Source organism: Zeugodacus cucurbitae, chromosome 6 (genome assembly GCF_028554725.1).
Source record: "Zeugodacus cucurbitae isolate PBARC_wt_2022May chromosome 6, idZeuCucr1.2, whole genome shotgun sequence".
Taxonomy (NCBI): Eukaryota; Metazoa; Arthropoda; class Insecta; order Diptera; family Tephritidae; genus Zeugodacus; species Zeugodacus cucurbitae.
Window position 1 is genome coordinate 21,078,173 of NC_071671.1, and position 19,172 is coordinate 21,097,344.

Below are 19,172 nucleotides of genomic sequence, written 5' to 3' on the forward strand. Positions count from 1 at the left end.
CTTTAACTCGTATTAATCGTGGCACATCGAAATGGGGCGGTTAAAAATACTCTAACTTCACTGCGTTTTTGTTTTTGTTTTTTACATTTTACCTTTCTCTATTCATAAATAGTAAATCAGCTCATTTTTACATCAAACGTTGCTTCAGCTTGAGTGATTTATTTACATTTTTTTATCGCTTTTATTCCAACTCACTCCATTTTACCGATTGATTAAATGCCTATCTACCTGAGTGGCTGTCGAAAAAAGCGTATGAGTGTGTGTGTGTTTTTGTAAATTCTGGAAGTTTGTACCTTAAAAATAACTGCCTTAGGATTAATAATTCATTGCCAAATTTGGGGTTATGTCCTTTAACGGTTCAGCGCTTTTTACGTGGTAAGAAATCATTGCTTCAATTTCTAGAAATTAGGAGTGTTTAGTTCCAGGTATTGGATTAATTTTATTTTCGGCTGATTTTGAATATTGATGCCAACTTGAAGGTTTTTCGTCGTTTTTTCGTTTCCTCTAAATAAAAAAATCTAGTTATAATGGATTAACTCTACCAAATCCATTTTTTAAATGTCAACGAAAATTACTCCACATCATCAGGCGTAAACTGGCCTACCATTAGGCGGAAATAAAAATTGATGCATACTTTTAGCGGAAATTGTAAATAGTTCATTTGGCCTACCATTAGGCTTACAAAGCACTTTTTATCAACTGGAAAGGTGCAAAATACGGTAATGAAAGAGTCGTAGAACAACTGATGAAAGGCGGAATATCCTGATAATGGATTTTTTGGCATTTTCAATTTTAATCTCTTTTAGTAACCTATAATTTTGATTTTTTAACGGAAATAAACTCACTCCTTAATTTTTGTTCAGCAATTTAGCCGAGATCCAAATTACTGACCTTTGAAGATCCTAACCCATTCTAATGCAAAATTTTGCCATCTAACCACCATTTAAGTAGGTTATGCCTTTCTACATCCTTTCGCATATTTAGTACTCCTTAAAAATGCTAGACCCTCGCATCCACTCGTAAACAGTTAAATTCCCCCCTGCACTCAAACAATAATAAGAACTTTTGCGAATTCTTTCAAGTGTGAAATGTGTCACCTTAAACAACAAAAGTTTAATTGCATAGACAAACAGATAAAAAAAGCGTTTGCATGATACACACATGCAAGATGATTGATAATAACTTTGTTGTGCTTGCTGAATCAACCCTTACCCTTATTTGGGTTTGTTGGTATGAGGTATAAAAGTGGTCGACTTGAATTGTAGGAAAAGTTTATTCTAAGATTTAAGATTATATATGCAATACAAAATGATGATAATCAAAAAATTTTCTTTTAATATTCAAGTATATTATACTCATTACCACTTGTATTATTTGTTATTCAAACAATTTGTACGCCAATATATATTTCCTGTATTCATCATCTTTCCTCTATCCACTTACATTTTATATTACCAGGAATAATTTGCACTATTTTCTGGGTTCCACATGGTATTTTGACGGCGTATTTTGCACCTGCTGTTGTTGCCACAGGGCCAAATACAACAATTATCACAGCTGAGTTTTGGCATACATGCATGCATATATCGTTCACATATTATTGCTTTGTATGGCTTTATTCTTCGGCTCGCCAATTCAAATTTGTTTGGTTTCTACATACATGTCATTTATCGAATATTCGCTTCTAGCGGCTACGCGATTGAATAACAAACATTCGTGACAGTACAACACACGGACACGATTGCAAGAATTTATATATAATACTTGTATATAATAAAGGAGGAAGAACTATTTTGTAATTTGTTTGTCAAGTATTGTCCACTGAGTGATAGGCTGGAAGGCTAGCAAGGCCAGTAAAGCACATGTGTTCAGTAGAAGTGCATAATTGCGGTTCCAAAGTACATAATATTATCATACCAACCTATACTACTATTATAAAGAGGAACAAGTAAGGAAGGGCTAAGTTCGGGTGTAACCGAACATTTTATACTCCCGCAATTTATTTATTTAACTTAATTAATATTATATTATACACAATTTGACCCACATATTCGTCATATATATTGTATAAAGTCCATTGAAAGTTGGAAACCCTAATATTAAGTTAGAAGCACCGAGGTCCTCATGTTCGATATATGGGGCCTTGAAAACCTATGGTCCGATTTCGGTGATTTTTACAAATGGGCTGTCACACTATAAATACAGTATTTGTGCAAAGTTTTGCACCGATATCTGCACTAGTGCTTACTATATATATTGTAAAGTAAACGATTCAGGTAATCTTCTAAGTTCCGGTATATAGGAAGTATGCGTGGTTGTGAAGCGATTTGGCCAATTTTCACAACATATTATTGGGAGGTAAGGAAATTATTACAAACCAAGTTTCATTGAAATCGGTTGAGTAGTTCCTGAGATATGGTTTTTGACCCATAAGTGGGCGACGCCCATTTTCCATTTTGTAAAAACATCTGAGTGCAGCTTCCATCTGTCATTTCTTATGTGAAATTTAGTGTTTCTGCCGTTTTTGGTTAGTGAGTTAACCCACTTTTAGTAATTTGCAACCTAACCTAACCTTTGGGAGGTGCGCGTGGTTAATATCCGATTTCTTTCATTTTTGGACTGTATTAAGAAGTGGCTAAAAAAGACGACTGCAGAAACCTTGGTTTATATAGCTTCATTGGTTTGCGAGATATATACAAATAACCGATTTGGGGGCGGGACCACACCAATTTCCCCAAAAGGATTACATCCAAATATGCCCCTTCCTAGTGCAATCCTTTATTCCAAATTTTACTGTTATAACTTTATTTATGGCTTAGTTATGACACTTTATATGTTTTTCAGTCACCGACTAACCTCTGACGCGTGCGGACGTTCACTCTTTTCGTGCGTTATCAGTATTCGCTTATTCGTCTGTTTTCGTTATACCGTTTCGTTACTCTGTGACGCTCTCTGTGTATCAATTGATCTCATAAAAAAAAAAAAAAAAACAAAAAAAAAAAAAAAAAAAAAAAAGTGCATAAATAGTTATACATAAGTGATTGCGTAAGGTGTGTTCATAATGCCCCCTGGGGCCCACAACCCAGGGAAAAATAGGTTCGCCCTACTTTCCTCTAGTCCTCATACAAAACGAAAAAAAGCCAACAAATCTCAAGAGACTTTCCCTGAGCTTCCCCCCATTAACATCTCTAAAAACGACGACCCAAAATACATAGTCCTTAAATCATTAGAAGACAATAAACCACTGTCACTTTTTTCATGCTTTGCGGTGCATAAAGCCATTTTAGGCATTAGCAAAGATGTTAAATCCATCTCAGAATTGCGCGACGGAAGTCTTCTCTTATTAGTTAAAAATAAAAAAAACTGCTGAAAAATTCACAAACACGATAACACTTTCGAACATCTGCAAAATTTCAGCTAATTACCATGAACACCTTAACTCCGTAAAAGGCACGATTTTCGCGCCATTTCTTAACCATTTGCCTGAAAAAGAAATTATTGAAGGCCTTGAAGATTATGGAGTAAGTGCAGTGTATAAATTCCAGAAGAAGCTTGAAGGTGTCATAGTCCCAACAGGTGCAATGCTCCTCACTTTTGATGCCTACAAGCTACCTGAGGAAATTGATGTAGCCTGGCGAAAAATTTCAGTCCGTCCCTACTATCCCAACCCGATGCGCTGCAAAACCTGTCAAAAGCTCGGACACACAATAAAAAAATGCAAAAGCCTTCCTACATGCGTCAACTGCAGTCTCCCCCCTCACAATGACAGCGAATGCTCAAGAACCATGTGTGTGAATTGCTCAGGCGAACACCCTTCCTCCGCAAACACTTGTCCCAAGTTTATACAGGCCAAAGAAATCTTAAAAATAAAAACCATGGACAAATGCAGCATGCGTGAAGCAGCTACTAAATACAGATCTCAGCACTCCTCCACCTCTTCTTTTACACCCTTTTCAACAATAATTTCTCTACCTGCACAAATAACCACTCCAAACATTCCCACTTCAGCCTCCACAACATCAAAACCTTCCGAAAACGACAAAACAAAAAATACACCTCAAGCTTCAAAAAAAATTTCCACCTCTCCAAATAGCACTTCAACTAACACTAGTTTACCAAACTCCAACAAATCTATCGCCCATTCATGGGCTTCTAGCACGACTACGCCAACAAACAACAAAACTTCAATCACCAATTCACCTTTTAATTCTAATTTGACCAAACCCTTCTCTCTCACCAACTCTTCAACAATCAACCCCACCTCAAGCAACAATTATATCTTCCCCTCGCCCAGAAATAACGACTGTGGTGGTCTAATGCTCTCCGACTCAGTACAAGCTGAGCCAAAGAGCGTTGCTGATCATAACAGTGACTTCGAAATGTAATGCATCCCTCACTGTAGGTGGCTACCGGCGCTCTGCTCGCAGAGTGTCAAAAGCAGTTACATGCGTGTGTGTATGCATATATTCGTTCTCCCATAACTTTTCGTTTTACCTCCATATTATTTGCTATTCATCATGTTATCAATTTTGCAATGGAATATGAATGGTTACCTCAATAACTATCACGAACTTGAAATTCTGATTAAATACTATTCCCCATCCATCATTCTTTTAACCGAAACTCACTTACCCCAAAACCAAACTGCCTACACTCCCAAAAATTACATAGGGCATTTCTACAATCTACCTCAGATCACTAGTAAAAAGCAAGGAATTGCAATATTAGTCAAAAGGAATATTCAACACAAACTATCACCTATTCAAACAAGCTTCTCAGCACTAGCTATTGACATCAATACAACAACCAAGATAGTGGCTGTTTGCATGTACATTCCTCCCAAAGATACTTTTTCTACATCTGATATTTCCCAACTTCTGAACCAATTCAGTACACAATGCATCATTGGAGGCGACTTCAACGCCTGGAATACTATCTGGGGATCTGATTACACAAACTCTAGAGGACAAAAAATTGAAGACGCGTTAATCCCATCCAATTTTATATCACTAAATAATGGTGCTCCCACCCACTTTTCGACTCACCACACCTTTTCTACAGTTGACATTACACTTTGTTCCGCAACTCTAGCCTCAAACTGCCAGTGGAAAGTCCTTGACTCATTACATGGAAGCGACCACTTCCCTATCCTTACCCAAATAACCTCAGTCTGCAATCAATCCTTAGTAAAATTCACACCCAGATTTAAAACTAACCAAGCCGACTGGAAGAAATTCAGTCAAATGTGCGAAGAAATCAGTGCAGCCTCTCCAATTGCTAATAACATAAACCAAGAAGCAGCTAAAATCCTAAGAGTTATACGATCAGCAGCTCACCTCACCATACCACAAACTAAACCAAATAGATCCAATAAAACCGTTCCTTGGTGGAGCTCCGAACTATCCGCACTCCAAGTTTCCAAGCAGAACTTGTGGCACCAATACAAAACCGTTCGCTCAACAGAAAATCTATGGAGATACAAAAAAGCAAACGCACAATTTAAGCGAAACGCCAAATTAGCAAAGCGCAAAGCATTTGAAGAACTCACCTCCAGCATAAACCCATCAACAAAACCTAAAAAAATATGGAATGACATACGAATACTCACTCGCTCCCCAAGACAAATGTCCTTTACGTACATTAATTCCGCTAATGGACCACTCTCTGACCCACATGCTATTGCCAACAATTTTGCTTCTCAGTTCTCCCTTTCCTCCTCCGATACAACCTTCACAAACACTTTCCGCAACTTAAAAGCAAGACGACTAAACCAGGAACCACCAACCTCTTACCCTTTATCAATCACAGCCAAGCAACTTGAGTCCAAAATCCTCCCATCAGAACTCGAATTTGCCCTCTCCTTAGTCAAAGGAAGTTCACCAGGCCTGGACAAGATTACATATCCCATAATTCAAAACCTGCCAAACTCAGTCAGGAGTAGACTACTCAAGCTTTACAATTGCATTTTTGATAGTGGACCCTACCCACAATTTTGGAAAACTGCATGTATTGTTCCAATACTAAAACCCAACAAACCCCCTTCTGATGTAAACAGTTATAGACCAATTTCGCTCCTATCATGTCTTGGAAAATTATTAGAAAAGATTATTGTCAATCGCTTAGCGTGGTATGCTGAAGTGAAAAACCTTATAAGCCCTAATCAAGTTGCATACAGAAAGGGATTTGGCACCATGGATGCACTCCTACATCTAGACTACTTTATTTCAAACGCTTTATCCTCCAAAAACCACGTGTCTTTATTAGCGATAGACTTTCAAAAAGCATTCGACAGAATCGGCATACACATAGTTTTGAAACAACTTGACGCTTGGAAAGTGGGCCCAAAAATTAAAAAATTTGTTAAAATTTTTCTCCAGCATAGAAAGTGTAGAGTCAAAATAAACGGATTTCTGTCCAACAGTGTTCCTTTAGATAATGGCACCCCACAAGGTTCACCCTTATCTGCATTTCTTTTCATAATCGCGTTTGATGAAATTGTTCTCCGAACAACAAATATCCGCGGCATCCAATGTCAGCTCTACGCCGATGATGTAGTCTTCTACACAAAGTGTAACAATCTTGCTCAAGTCACTCAAATTTTCGAAAATGTCCTAGCAGAGTTAACTTCATGGTCCCTGACTGCTGGTATCACAATATCAATAGAAAAAAACAAAAATTTTACATATTTGCAAAAAAGTGAACTGCTCTAATCTAACTAACTTCTGTACTAACCTTAATATTAGCATTGTTAATGAACTTAAAGTTTTAGGATTAATAATAGACTCTAAATATAACTTTAAATCACATTGTAAATATGTTAGAGACTGTCTTGTGACAAGATTAAATATAATAAAATATCTAACATCTAAGAAAAGCCATATTCACCCAGCCACTCTTATCAACGCAACCAGAGCCTTAATACTCTCCAAGGTTGAATACGCACTTCCACTCTATGGAAACTGTCCAGCATCTGCAATCAACAAAATATCCACGCCTTATCACGTAGCAATACGGAGAAGCATAAGATCATTCCCTACGACACCCCTAAAAAACCTCTTTGCAGAAACTGGCTTGCCTACAATCGCTGAAAGAACAATCGATAGCTGCCGTCGTTTACTCCCTAAACTGCTATTTACTCCAAACAATATTTTAAAAAGAGACGTAAAAAACGCAATGTCAAGAAAACGAGAGCCAAGATTCTTGCCAGCAATCAGTCGACCACTGAAATTCCTTAAACACCTTCAGATACCGCATACTTCAAGGCCTAGAGTATCCACTATCCGCCAACAGTGGTTGATTAACAACATTCCTCACACAATTAAAACACTCCAATTTCCAAAAACAAATACACCACAAGAGAAATACAGAGCAATTTATGCGAAAGAAAAACACTTTTACAGCCAAAATGGATGGAACTTCTTATTTACGGATGGCTCTAAATCCCGCGACAACACATCATTTGCAGTAACAAAAGAAAATGGAGAAATTATTCGGCACGGCCTACTCCACCCGATTTGCTCCGTGTTTACCGCTGAAGTCTCCGCTGTTCTCGAAGCCATCACATATGCCAAGCTTCACCGAGGCAAGTTCATTATTTGCACCGACAGTAACTCATGCCTTGACGCCATCGAATGCCCCTCCAATAGTCAAAATGAGGTAGTCGCGATACGCAACACTTTAATAGCCACACCTCGAAAAATCAAACTAATGTGGATACCAGGCCACACAGGAATCATTGGCAACGAAAACGCCGACGCGGCTGCAAAAAACTTTGCAAAAACACCATCCATAATGTTTAACTACATGTCTAAAAAAGACATTTTGACTGAAATCGCAAACGAAAGACGCCAGACTCAAATTAGCGATTGGAACACCTATGCTCATCACTACTCCGCTATCAATCCTAGCAGAAAGAAAGGAACTATCGCTGCCGACATAGCTCTCTCAACAATTAAGCCATTTATTCGCCTACGCCTGGGGCACACAATTATCACGCACGCACATCTTCTACAACGTACCCCACCCAGTAAGTGTCCATTTTGTGAAGAGCCGGCATCAATTCGGCATTTACTACATTGTCCAATTATCGACTCAACCCGAAAAGATATCCTGAGTACAACGGATCCCTTCGACCTTTTGAGAGAGGCGAACATCACAAACGTTCTAAAGATGTACAAATTGTTGAAAGAGACTGACTTGTTAAAGCATATTTAATATTAAGAATAAATCGTAGTTAGCTCTACTAACACCTTAAACATTAACGTTATATTAGATTACAGACAGCCGAAGGCCCTTGTTGCTAGCGCTGCTAAATATTCATTTGTCAAATAATTTATTATTGTACAAATTTCTTAAAAAAAAAAAATAAAAAAAAAAAAAAAAAATTATATGTTTTTGGTTTTCGCCATTTTGGGGGCGTGGCAGTGGAGCGATTTTGCCCATTTTCGAAAGCAACCCTCTCACGGTCCCAAGGAACATGTGTTCCAAGTTTCATTAAGATATCTTAATTTTTACTCAAGTTATCGCTTGCACGGACAGACGGACAGACATCCGGATTTCAACTCCACTCGTCATCCTGATCATTTATATATATATAACCCCATATCTAACTCTTTTATTTCTTGGTGAGACAAACAACCGTTATGTGAACAAAACTATTATACTCTGTGCAACAGGTTGCGAGAGGATAAAAATGTGTATGTATGTTTGTAATAAATAAACTCGAAAACTACGGTGCCGATTTAAAAAAACATAGGCTATATTTATTGCTAGAATCTCAACTTTCTGGAAATATTTCCCATGTGAGGGTATCAAAAAGACTCCGTGATGGAGAATCTTAATCTAAAACTGAAAATCGCTTGCAAGTCATTCTCTTCGCATAACGAGCGCTCGCAGATGTTTGCTGAACAAAATTTAAAAACCTCCCAAGTACGAGCTGTGCAGCGGCTTGAAGAATAAAATGTTAGAAATATACAAGCTCACACTTGGGCGTCGAATCTGAGCGTTCTGAACGCCTTGGCCGTTCACATATCATATTTATCTTACATTATTTCTTTATTTTTACTTATTTATACTTATGAAGGGGATTGTGTAGAGATTTTTAATTTAAAGATTAAGTGTATGGTTAAGTTTCAGGATAAGTTTCAATTTAAGTTTATTGTTAAGATTAATATCAAATTTGTGATTAAGAAAACATAATGAGGCTTTCTTCATCATGTACCAATAGTATTGTCAGCAGTAGACAACTCGTATTGCGGTTTCTTGATTATTGTTATATTCTGTTGGTGGATTATTCTACTCCATACAAATTTAACCTTTAAGATTCAACACAACCACGCTTTTTCAAACAATTGTCTTTCTCACTGTCCTATAGCTATTTATTTTCCGTTCTTCTGCTTTTCCTTTATGTCTTTTTTCTTCGTTGGTGATTACCAACGATTGTTATTCTCAATTCCCTTATAGCTATCTATATAGCTCACTGCGTAGCCACTGGCCTTTAAGTGCCGTATTCTTTCGTATTTATTATACAAAACTGTCTTTAGACAACATTGTTGATGCAACCACAAGGCAGGCAGACTGATGGACGATTTTAAACCACAAAAATGAAAACTAAAAAAATACATACACACAATTTCCTTTCATACTCTTACACGCAGCTATGCTTATACTATTTGCATACTCAAAACCACAAGTGCGTGCATGTGGCAACCAATCGTTTTTTCCATTTGTTTTTGCTATTGAATGACTGTGTGTAAACAACAACCACCAACAGCGTTATAAACTAATATTATAAATTGGTTTAAATGCGATGCGGTCGACAATACGTAAAACAACAATAGCAACAACAACCTCTAAGGGAACAAAAGGTGACAAGCTCTACACTTTGTAGGCTCTCTCCAGCCGCACACCATACACTGGTGTTGCCACACATTTCACCCCACTCTCGCGTTTGGCGCTCTAAATCAACAACAGACAATTAAATTTTCACGCTCTCCTGTTGCGCTAGTGTCGTGTTGATCGAACAGCAGGGAGCGTAGCATCCATGTAAATGATGGGGTTCGGCGCATTGTTTCGAACAGGTGTCTACAGAGTGTGTGAAATGAGTGCGTTAATTGTTGGGGCACAATGTGTTAGTTTTTGCTGATGAAGAGGGAAAAATAAATTTATTGATAAAAAAAAAAAAAAAAAATATTAAAGAAGATATACAGGCAGATATGGAAGACAAAAAATGTTGAATTAAGAAATAGAATCACACAAACCAACGAAATTTAAAAGAAGAAAATTCTATCAAAGCGGCGAAAACTACTTTATTAATGGTATGAGAGCTAGACAGATGTCATCGATATATTTGATATATTGGAGCCAAGAAAGACTTACATATACTTATTAAGATATCTCAACTTAAAGATAACTCAAATTAAAATCGTCAAAAATACCTACATTTGATTGTGTGGACAATGTGGAACGAAAGTGCTCTCCCATCACTGACAAGTACCATTACTGCACTGAGAAATTTTTGCCATCGATTACTGTACGCCATAGCTGCGTGCGTCGCCTTTCATTTGCACCTCTGTCATTGTGAAATTTCGCTAATTTTCTGCTTTCATTGCTTTTGTTTTCCCTTTTCTTCATCTCACTCTCTCATAATATGTTATATCCACCTCATGTTATATAGCCATCGATTTTTTTTTTACGTCCACGTAGCCCAATGCCTGCATGTGTTCGTGAAAATATTGCTCAATAATATGTATGAGTAACTATATAATAGCGTTATTATGTGTGCTTGCCTTTAGCCTATTCTTCTTGTTAATGCTTTAGTGTTTTGTGGGCGTGTACTGCGTTACGGGTGGTTGATTTTAAATTCTTAAAATATACTGTTAGTCTTAGACTTGTCAAATGCAGGCTAAATTTCAGTAAATTATAGTTGTGGATTTATGTGAATAAATAAATTGTAGTTTAAGGTGAAGGTAGATAAGCTAATCAGAATAAACTATTTATTTCTAATCATGATATGCATTGCATAATATTACATATATACTCATTTTCACATAAGCAGCTTGAATAATTAGAATAAAACTTTCAATATTTCTTTCTCCAAATATTTTTGAATCTCAATCCAATACTACAAAATTGTGTGACGCGACGAAATTCCGTCTCACTAATAGCGTACGAAGTCCCCAATATCGCCATGAAACTATACTGGATGGAGAAGATTTTTGTTGGAAAGATTTTTCAAATAAATTTTTTTCCAATAATAACGGTTATTACTAGTATCGATATTTCATAAGCAGCTTGTTTTATGTCAGAATTGAGCCTTTTTAGATTGAACTCAGTACCCAATAAATGTTTTTCTAATTTTTATAACCTCAACCAATGTGCCTGTGCTCCTAATTGTAGGCAACGTTTATTGCAAATGAATTGTTGCCTACGTTTAGGGTGATCTGAAAACAGTGACAAATGAAACTGATAATGTATTATACTCAGCTGCATTTCCAGTACCAAAATCATATATGGATATTTGTTGGTAAGAAATCAAAGAATATTTTTAGAAAATTTATTTTTTGTAACAAAATTTTTGTCGTCTGAACGTCATTTTCTTTTAATGAAATGATTGTTGAAGTATTATAAATCCCACATAAATTAAAAGTGTCTCGAAGAATACAAAACATGTCTGTTTGGTATATTTAGTATACTCTAAACATGCTTGAAATGCCAATACGTTTATTGGTATCCTTGGCGTATGATGAGCATTTTGTTGTTTTGGAAGTTTTCGAGTTTTCATTATCTACTAGATAGCATTTTTAATTTAGAAATATTGAAACTTTATGAGTGTATGTTAGTATAGTTTCATAATCACCATTACATTTTATATTTTTTAATTTTAATAATAACTCACCATATAAAATCCTTGCAATGCGAACAGAATGTTGGTTGCTTGAAGAAGCGTGGTATAAAGCGATGATCTTTAACGGCGAAGATATTCTTCTTCTTTAGCGCACCTTTACGTAGGCGCGACTTCATTTTATTCTCACTGCCACCAGCCTCATCCTGCAGCGGCTGATCGCCGTTGTTGTCATGCGTTTCAGACATCTTGGAGGAGAGTTTGGTGCTTTGCTGTTGATATTCACTACACTATACACTATACTTTTTTTTTTATTTGTTGCTAAAGTTGAGAGTATACTCAGATTATATTTAGAGTGACTTTTATCTTAGGGAATAATATTTATTCATCAATACACTGTTTTATATACATGAGTGATAAAAAGTTGGTTTTTATGATTGAGTTTTGTAAATGTGAAATTAATTTCATTATTTTATTTTTTTACAATTTTTTCATATAATTATTTCGATACTATTTTTTTTTTTTGCAAACATGTAGAATTTTTTTAGTATTTAATTTATTTAAATAATTTTTGGCTCGAATGAATATCGAAATAATTATTATTTAAATATTATCAGTTTCGCACTTGTAGGATCATTAATTTTAATTAAATATCAAGCCACTCTTTTCTAATAATTTATATGCTTATTTTTTGTTACTATTATTTTATACGTATAATCCATCAGTGACAAGCACTTGCATTTTTTTCAATCTCACTGCACTTGTATTTATTAAACAATTCCACTTCACTTTTGCACAAATAATATGCATTTAGAATTTTGGCGTATTTTTTTTTATTAGATGAGATTTTCAGATTTTTTTTTTAAATGTTCTCGAAATTTTATTTCACTTCCACTTTCCATGAAATTTTTTCACAATTTGTTTTTTGGTTAAAATTATGCCACTTAGCTCTTCATATGACCTAGAATAGTTTTTATTTTTGTATATATAGGCGCTAAACATATACATTTATCATTCAGATTTTTATTAGATTTGTTCTATTTATTTACGAACTACCATGATATTGCACACCTGTAGGTTTGGAATTTTTAGTGCGAATTTTTATTTTAATCAGTTTGGGATTTCAATAATTGAATACTTGACAGATTTTGGAGCTTTGAAATATTTTTTCCTGAAATAAAAACAAACATTTTCTTGGTCAATTAAACGGCAGAAAGAGTGAACTGTTCAAAAAAATTTACAAAAAATATTATTTATATGACAAATAATAAATATATTAAAAAGGAAATTAAAAAAAGTAGAATTCTTATTTGAAAAAATATTTGAAAAATTTTGCTCTATTCAAGAATTAAAAAAAATCAAATATTTTTTGTTTTTGGTTTTTTTTAGAAGTTTAGTTTCTGAAACGATTTTTTCGAAAATTATCTGTTTATATAGGAAAAAAATTTATTACAAAATTTGTTTTTGAATTTTCATCGCAATACTCTTTAAAGACAAATATTCTAAAATTTTATTTAATTTTATATTTGATGGGAATGTCACTAAAATTTTCATTTCACAAGAGTGCGATTGAACAAGCAAAGAAAGATACAGCATCAGCATGGCAACGAATGAAAATGATAGCCGCGGCAAATGGACGGCCAGACTTATAAGGGATCTGAGCTTATGGACAAGCCGTAATTTTGGAGAAGTCGACTACTACACAACACAGCTGCTATCCGGACACGGGTACTTCAAAAAGTACCTTCACAGAATGGGAAAAGTCGAAGAGCCGTCCTGCCTATACAACGACGCGACAGAAGACGACGCTGAACACACATTTTTTAAATGTGTGCTCTGGCACCGGGAACGCACCGCCGTAGAAGACCTGGTTGGACCAATAAACGCTGATAACATAATCAACGTCATGTTGGAGACCGAGGAAAACTGGAATATTATCCAGAAATACGTAGCCAACTTGCTACGCAACAAAAAGCGGGACCTGGACGCAGGTGTGTAGATGTAAATCTCTCTATGAGAAAAATGGAACGCCACCCTGAAGTAATGCGAAAGCGGTTCCAGGATGGGCGACGGTTCCCTAGAGGGGGATTTTTAGTGGCTTGCAAGTGGCACATACCATCGCTGCGACGTCAGCGTTGATGATGCGGTAGGCATTTCCCACCCCCTCTCCCGCAAAAAAAAAAAAAAAATTTATTTTATTTTATTTTATTTTATTTTATTTTATTTTATTTTATTTTATTTTATTTTATTTTATTTTATTTTATTTTATTTTATTTTATTTTATTTTATTTTATTTTATTTTATTTTATTTTATTTTATTTTATTTTATTTTATTTTATTTTATTTTATTTTATTTTATTTTATTTTATTTTATTTTATTTTATTTTATTTTATTTTATTTTATTTTATTTTATTTGGCCGTTGCAACCCCAAAATTCCAACACAGTTTCCCCTTAATTGTTTTTGTACTCTCGCAACAAAGTTGCTAGAGAGTATTATAGTTTTGTTCACAGGGTTAGGGTTATATATACCAAAGTGATCAGGGTGAAGAGTTCAAATCCGAATGTCTGTCTGTCCGTCCGTCCGTCCGTCCGTCTGTGCAAGCTGTAACTTGAGTAAAAATTAAGATATCTTGATGAAACTTGGCCCACTTATTTCTTGGCAAGAAATTTTTCTTGCTAAGAAATGGCAGACGAAAGCTGCACTCAGATTCTTTTACAAAATGGAAAATGGGCGTGTCGTCGCCCACTTATGGGTCAAAAACCATATCTCAGGAACTACTCGACCGATTTCAATGAAACTTGGTTTGTAATACTTTCCTTACATCCCAATGATATGTTGTGAAAATAGGCCAAATCGGATCACAACCACTCCTACTTCCCATATACCAGAACTCTGAAGTCGATCTGGATCGTGTACTTTACAATATATAAAGTAAGCACTAGTGAAGATATCGGTGCAGAACTTTGCACAAATACTATGTTTATAGTGTGGCAGCCCCATTCTACATCCGCCGAAATCGGACCATAGGTTTTTAAGGCCCCATATATCGAACACGAGGACTTCGGTGCTTCTAACCTAATATTATTGTTTCCAACTTTCAATGGACTTCATACAATATAAGTGACGAATATGTGAGTCAAATTGCGTATTATAATATAAATAAAGTTAAATAAATAAATTGCGAGAGTATAAAATGTTCGGTTACACCCGAACTTAGCCCTTCCTTACTTGTTTTTTTTTTAATTTGCAATTTTCATTATCAACAACCACCAATTCACCGCTATAATTTCCAGCACTCAAAATCACTACAAATCCCCTTGAGCTCACGCGAAATGCGGCGGTGGACAAACAATCACAACAATCGCGCTGCACCCGAAAGAAAAAAAATTTTGGCGCACTATTTGCAACCCGTAAACACACACAAACTGGTATGTAGCATGAAATTTGTGAAGAAGCAAAAAAATCACTGTATATTATTACAGCGCGCACAGGCAATTGGCGAACAGCGTGAAAACAATTCTACACAATCAAATTGGCCAGCGAAGAGTCTTCACTTACAGCCGCTGACGCTTACTTACACAATCGTTTCGCCTTTTAATGATTGATTTTATTTTGTTTTTTATTTCAACTACTTATTTGTTCACAAAATTAAATTTATTTTTTTATTTTTGTTTTTGTACGCCAGTTATCCAATTGCTTTCGGCTGTGGATTTTCTGGTGATTTTATTTAGTATTTTTTTTGTTGGTATTTTTTCTCAAATATCCGATTAACCGCCGCGTTCAGATCAGCACACGTCCGCTGCGCTCAACAACCCGATACTTTGTGAAAATTGCCAAAACAGTCGCGACTGGCAAGAGTCCAGCGCTGACGGTGAGCGCCATCTATGCTGCCGATTAGTGTCCTACCGATACCAAAATGATACCAAAATTTTGGCCGATGCCAAAGAATCGGCCGATGCCGATGCCGATGCCGATTCTCTCATCAACAACTTTATTTATTAAATTAGTATAGTAACAAATAAAAACAAAGGCAAATAAATAAATTATTATTATAAGAGATATGTTGATAGAACAAATAAGTTATAGCGAATCTGCAATCAGCAATATTGCTTTTTTCCTTAAGGGGGTATACCGGTGTGACATTTTCAAAAAATCGATTTTTTACTTTTTGCTTATTCGAAAGTTTATAATTTCAAAAATATCCTGTGAAAGGTAAAGTCGTATCTTGAATAGTTTTTGAATGGCAGCGCTCTAAAGAGCAATCGCTCACATTTATTAGCCGCTATAGTCGAAACTTTAAACGCATTTTTCTCGAAACGACTTTTCACAAAATTACTGACATCATAACTCAACGAGATATTGACCGATCAACTTCAAATTTAAACTGAATATTCTTGAATATATTTACCATACAATGACCTACGATCGTTTTGATTTATTAAAAATTGTCAATTTGGCATTTAAAAAACGACAATTTTTTACCTGTAAATCGAAATTTTTTTCAAAACTACGCCATTTTGTTAATGTTTGATATCTTTCAATAATCGTAGGTCATTGTATAGGGAATATATTCAACTTTAATAACATTTTTAAATTTTTGTGTTTCAGTTACTCATTCGGCCGGAATCATGTCAGCAGTTGGGGAACTTTTTTTTTTGGCACCTCCCAAGACAACCCATAACTCCTTTATTTTTCAAAATTTTTGTAAAATAAAAATCTTAAAATATAGATGAAAGTACACCTTATTATGTCCAAAAAACTTCGAAACATTCGACCGAGTACTTTCTTTAAAAAAATTCACTAAAATCGCCAATTTTTAATGGGTTACACTGAGTTACCCCATAAGGACAAATATGAGCATTAAGGCCAATATTCAAAAATAGTAGGTCTAGTAAAAATAATCCGTTATTTTCAAAGATATGACTTTTGTCATTTCTATCTCGCATTGTGAAAGGCGTCACATAGTGATAGTGACTCGATAGAAACTTCGGAAGCTTGTTTGAGAGGTTCTTTTCCATGCACCTTATTATAGTCCAGGCCGGCACCAAGTGATTATTACGTGATCCTGTCTATGGCAAACTTTTAAAAATAAATTAACCTAGTTATGAATACTTCTATAATAGTGACTTTAAAACATTATCTTCAAAATCTCAACAACTTTAAACAAAACTGTACATATTTGACATAAATCGAATGTTTCTAGCAGTGCTAAATAAAACCTTTCATTAATGCAAAATTGTTGAATTTCTTTATACTAGACTTAAATTATCACCATGATGAATTGTTAGTTTAGTCAAATGTGATTCACTGTGTTTTATATGGTAAACAGAAGAGTCCAAATTTTATGCTCTAAAGAAATGAAAAAAAGAAAAAAAATGTATTTTAAAATAATCCGAAAGAAGTAGAAAGAATCGGCTAAGAATCGGCCAAATATGGCCGATGCCGATACCGATGCCGATGCTTAATTTTGTGGCCGATACTGGCCGATGCCGATACCAAGGCCGATTAATCGGTCGGTCTCTACTGCCGATGGCCAAATACTTGCTCGCAGCAGCTATATGTGTGTGAGTGTGAGTGGTGAATTTCTCCTCAGTGAGCAACTAGAGTGCTGTGTGTTAATGTTGTGGCCTGCCACGCTCTTGCCACACTTGCCAGCTTTCGGCATTGCGAGTTTTTTGGAGAAAAAAAATAATAAAGCGAAAAAGTGGAGCAATGCTCGCTGCACTGTGGTGTGGAAGTGCTGTTACACCTGCGCTGGTCGCCACATAATTCTCTCTTATTTTGTAGCTCATTTCTATTTGAGTTAATGTGCTTAGTTGTCACTCTTGCTACACTTGTGGCATGCGGGATGTTAAAAGCCTTATTTGCTGGTTTTCTCTTCACACTTTTTTGAAAGATATTTTTACATTAAACTTTGAATAATATTTAATTCATAATAATTTCATTATGAATAATTGGTAAGGTTATGGTTCAAATTCTCATATCTGAATAATCAGTTGTTTCAGAGCTATAATTTATAGTCTTCAGAGTTATTTCATTGTCACTGTTATTGTTTAATTCGAGATAGCAAGATATTTTACAAGAAAAATTTAAATTTATTTATGGTAAAATTTATTTAAAATTCGTATTCATCTGATATAAACTTGACATTTGCCATTTCTCATCTCTTTGAAAGCCTCCATCTGATATCCCTTCGATAGCAATCGCTAATAATTAATTTGGCATCTCTCTGATAGCTGCCATAGACGTCCATTTGACAGTTAGCATTTAACAATTTTACAAACAATTGACAAAGCAGCTATTGTTGCTAAATTCAGCAGCATATCGGTCTACGTTGAACAGATGGAGTACCGCTAAAGAGGATATTGATTTCATTCATTTATAATGTCGAATTGGCAACCAAGGCAAAGATATACCGATAGTTTCGTCAGGTAAATATAAGAACAAGTAGCCTATGATCAATCAGGAGCCCTTTTTAAGGTTAGTATTTTCACTATAGAAATGTTGTTCTTGCAAACACGGTCCCAAAGGAACGAAGATGTGTTAAGCTCATCAATGTATTTAATGTAATGCCATTTGTTGAATAAATTTAGTAATGAAACAACAAAATTTGTTTCATATTTTATAGCTTAATTGAATCAATTAAAACAGATTAGTTGTATAAAGTACAATCCCAGTTTCATATGACCTAACTTAACTTTTTATTAAATAAGTATTAATGTAATTTGACCAAAATGAAAAAATATAAATTTTTTTATTGCTTAAATTAATTATATAGAAAATTTGTTTTACAAAATTCTTTATTCTATAATTTATTTCTATAAAAAATAATATTTTTTTCTTAATTAATGTATTTAATGAAATGCCACTCTTATTACCAGCTATTCATATCCTTTTCATGAAATAAAAAAAATAATAATTTTTTTAAATATTTCTCTTTCGAATTTCTTAATAAAAGTAAGAGCTCTACAGAAAGCAGTCATAAGTCACTTCTACTAACTCACCACACTCTCGGAATTTACCAGTGCTCACTATTTAACTATTTAGGGGTTGTATGCGCCACAACCCCGGCTAAATCAGTATTGCCATGAAGTTTATAACTTTTGTTAAGAGCTTTGACTTCTATCTCTTAGGTCTCTCTTCCACCCTTTCACTCCATCGCTCTCGCTCTTTGTCAACAAAGCACGTGTGCTAAACACACCACAGCGCCTTGTGGGTGACACACTAGACACTGAGTGTATTGTTGTTTTATGCTTAAATATATATGTGTTCATACTAATATTAACATTACCAGTGCTTCAGTACTCATTTGCTACGTTACCTAAGT

General features: G+C 35.1%; 1 protein-coding gene across 12 annotated transcripts in view; it reads right to left on the minus strand.

The window, feature by feature from the left end:
- Window positions 1–19,172, minus strand: part of LOC105220342 (protein kinase C, brain isozyme) — a 699,782-nt gene that overhangs the window by 279,801 nt on the left and 400,809 nt on the right. For 2 of the 12 annotated variants that reach the window (XM_054234415.1, XM_054234413.1), the window contains exons 2-3: window positions 12,914–13,013; window positions 11,897–12,803 (exon numbers count right to left, since the gene is read on the minus strand). The exons of 7 other annotated variants lie outside the window; for them this stretch is intronic. In XM_054234415.1, the coding sequence (XP_054090390.1) occupies window positions 11,897–12,090 (194 nt within the window). In that variant the 5' untranslated portion in view covers window positions 12,091–12,803; window positions 12,914–13,013. Of the gene's footprint in view, window positions 1–10,440; window positions 10,713–11,896; window positions 13,014–15,423; window positions 15,658–19,172 lie in introns of those variants that run through there. 3 more of the 12 variants (XM_054234414.1, XM_054234424.1, XM_054234412.1) reach the window with 3 other exon arrangements.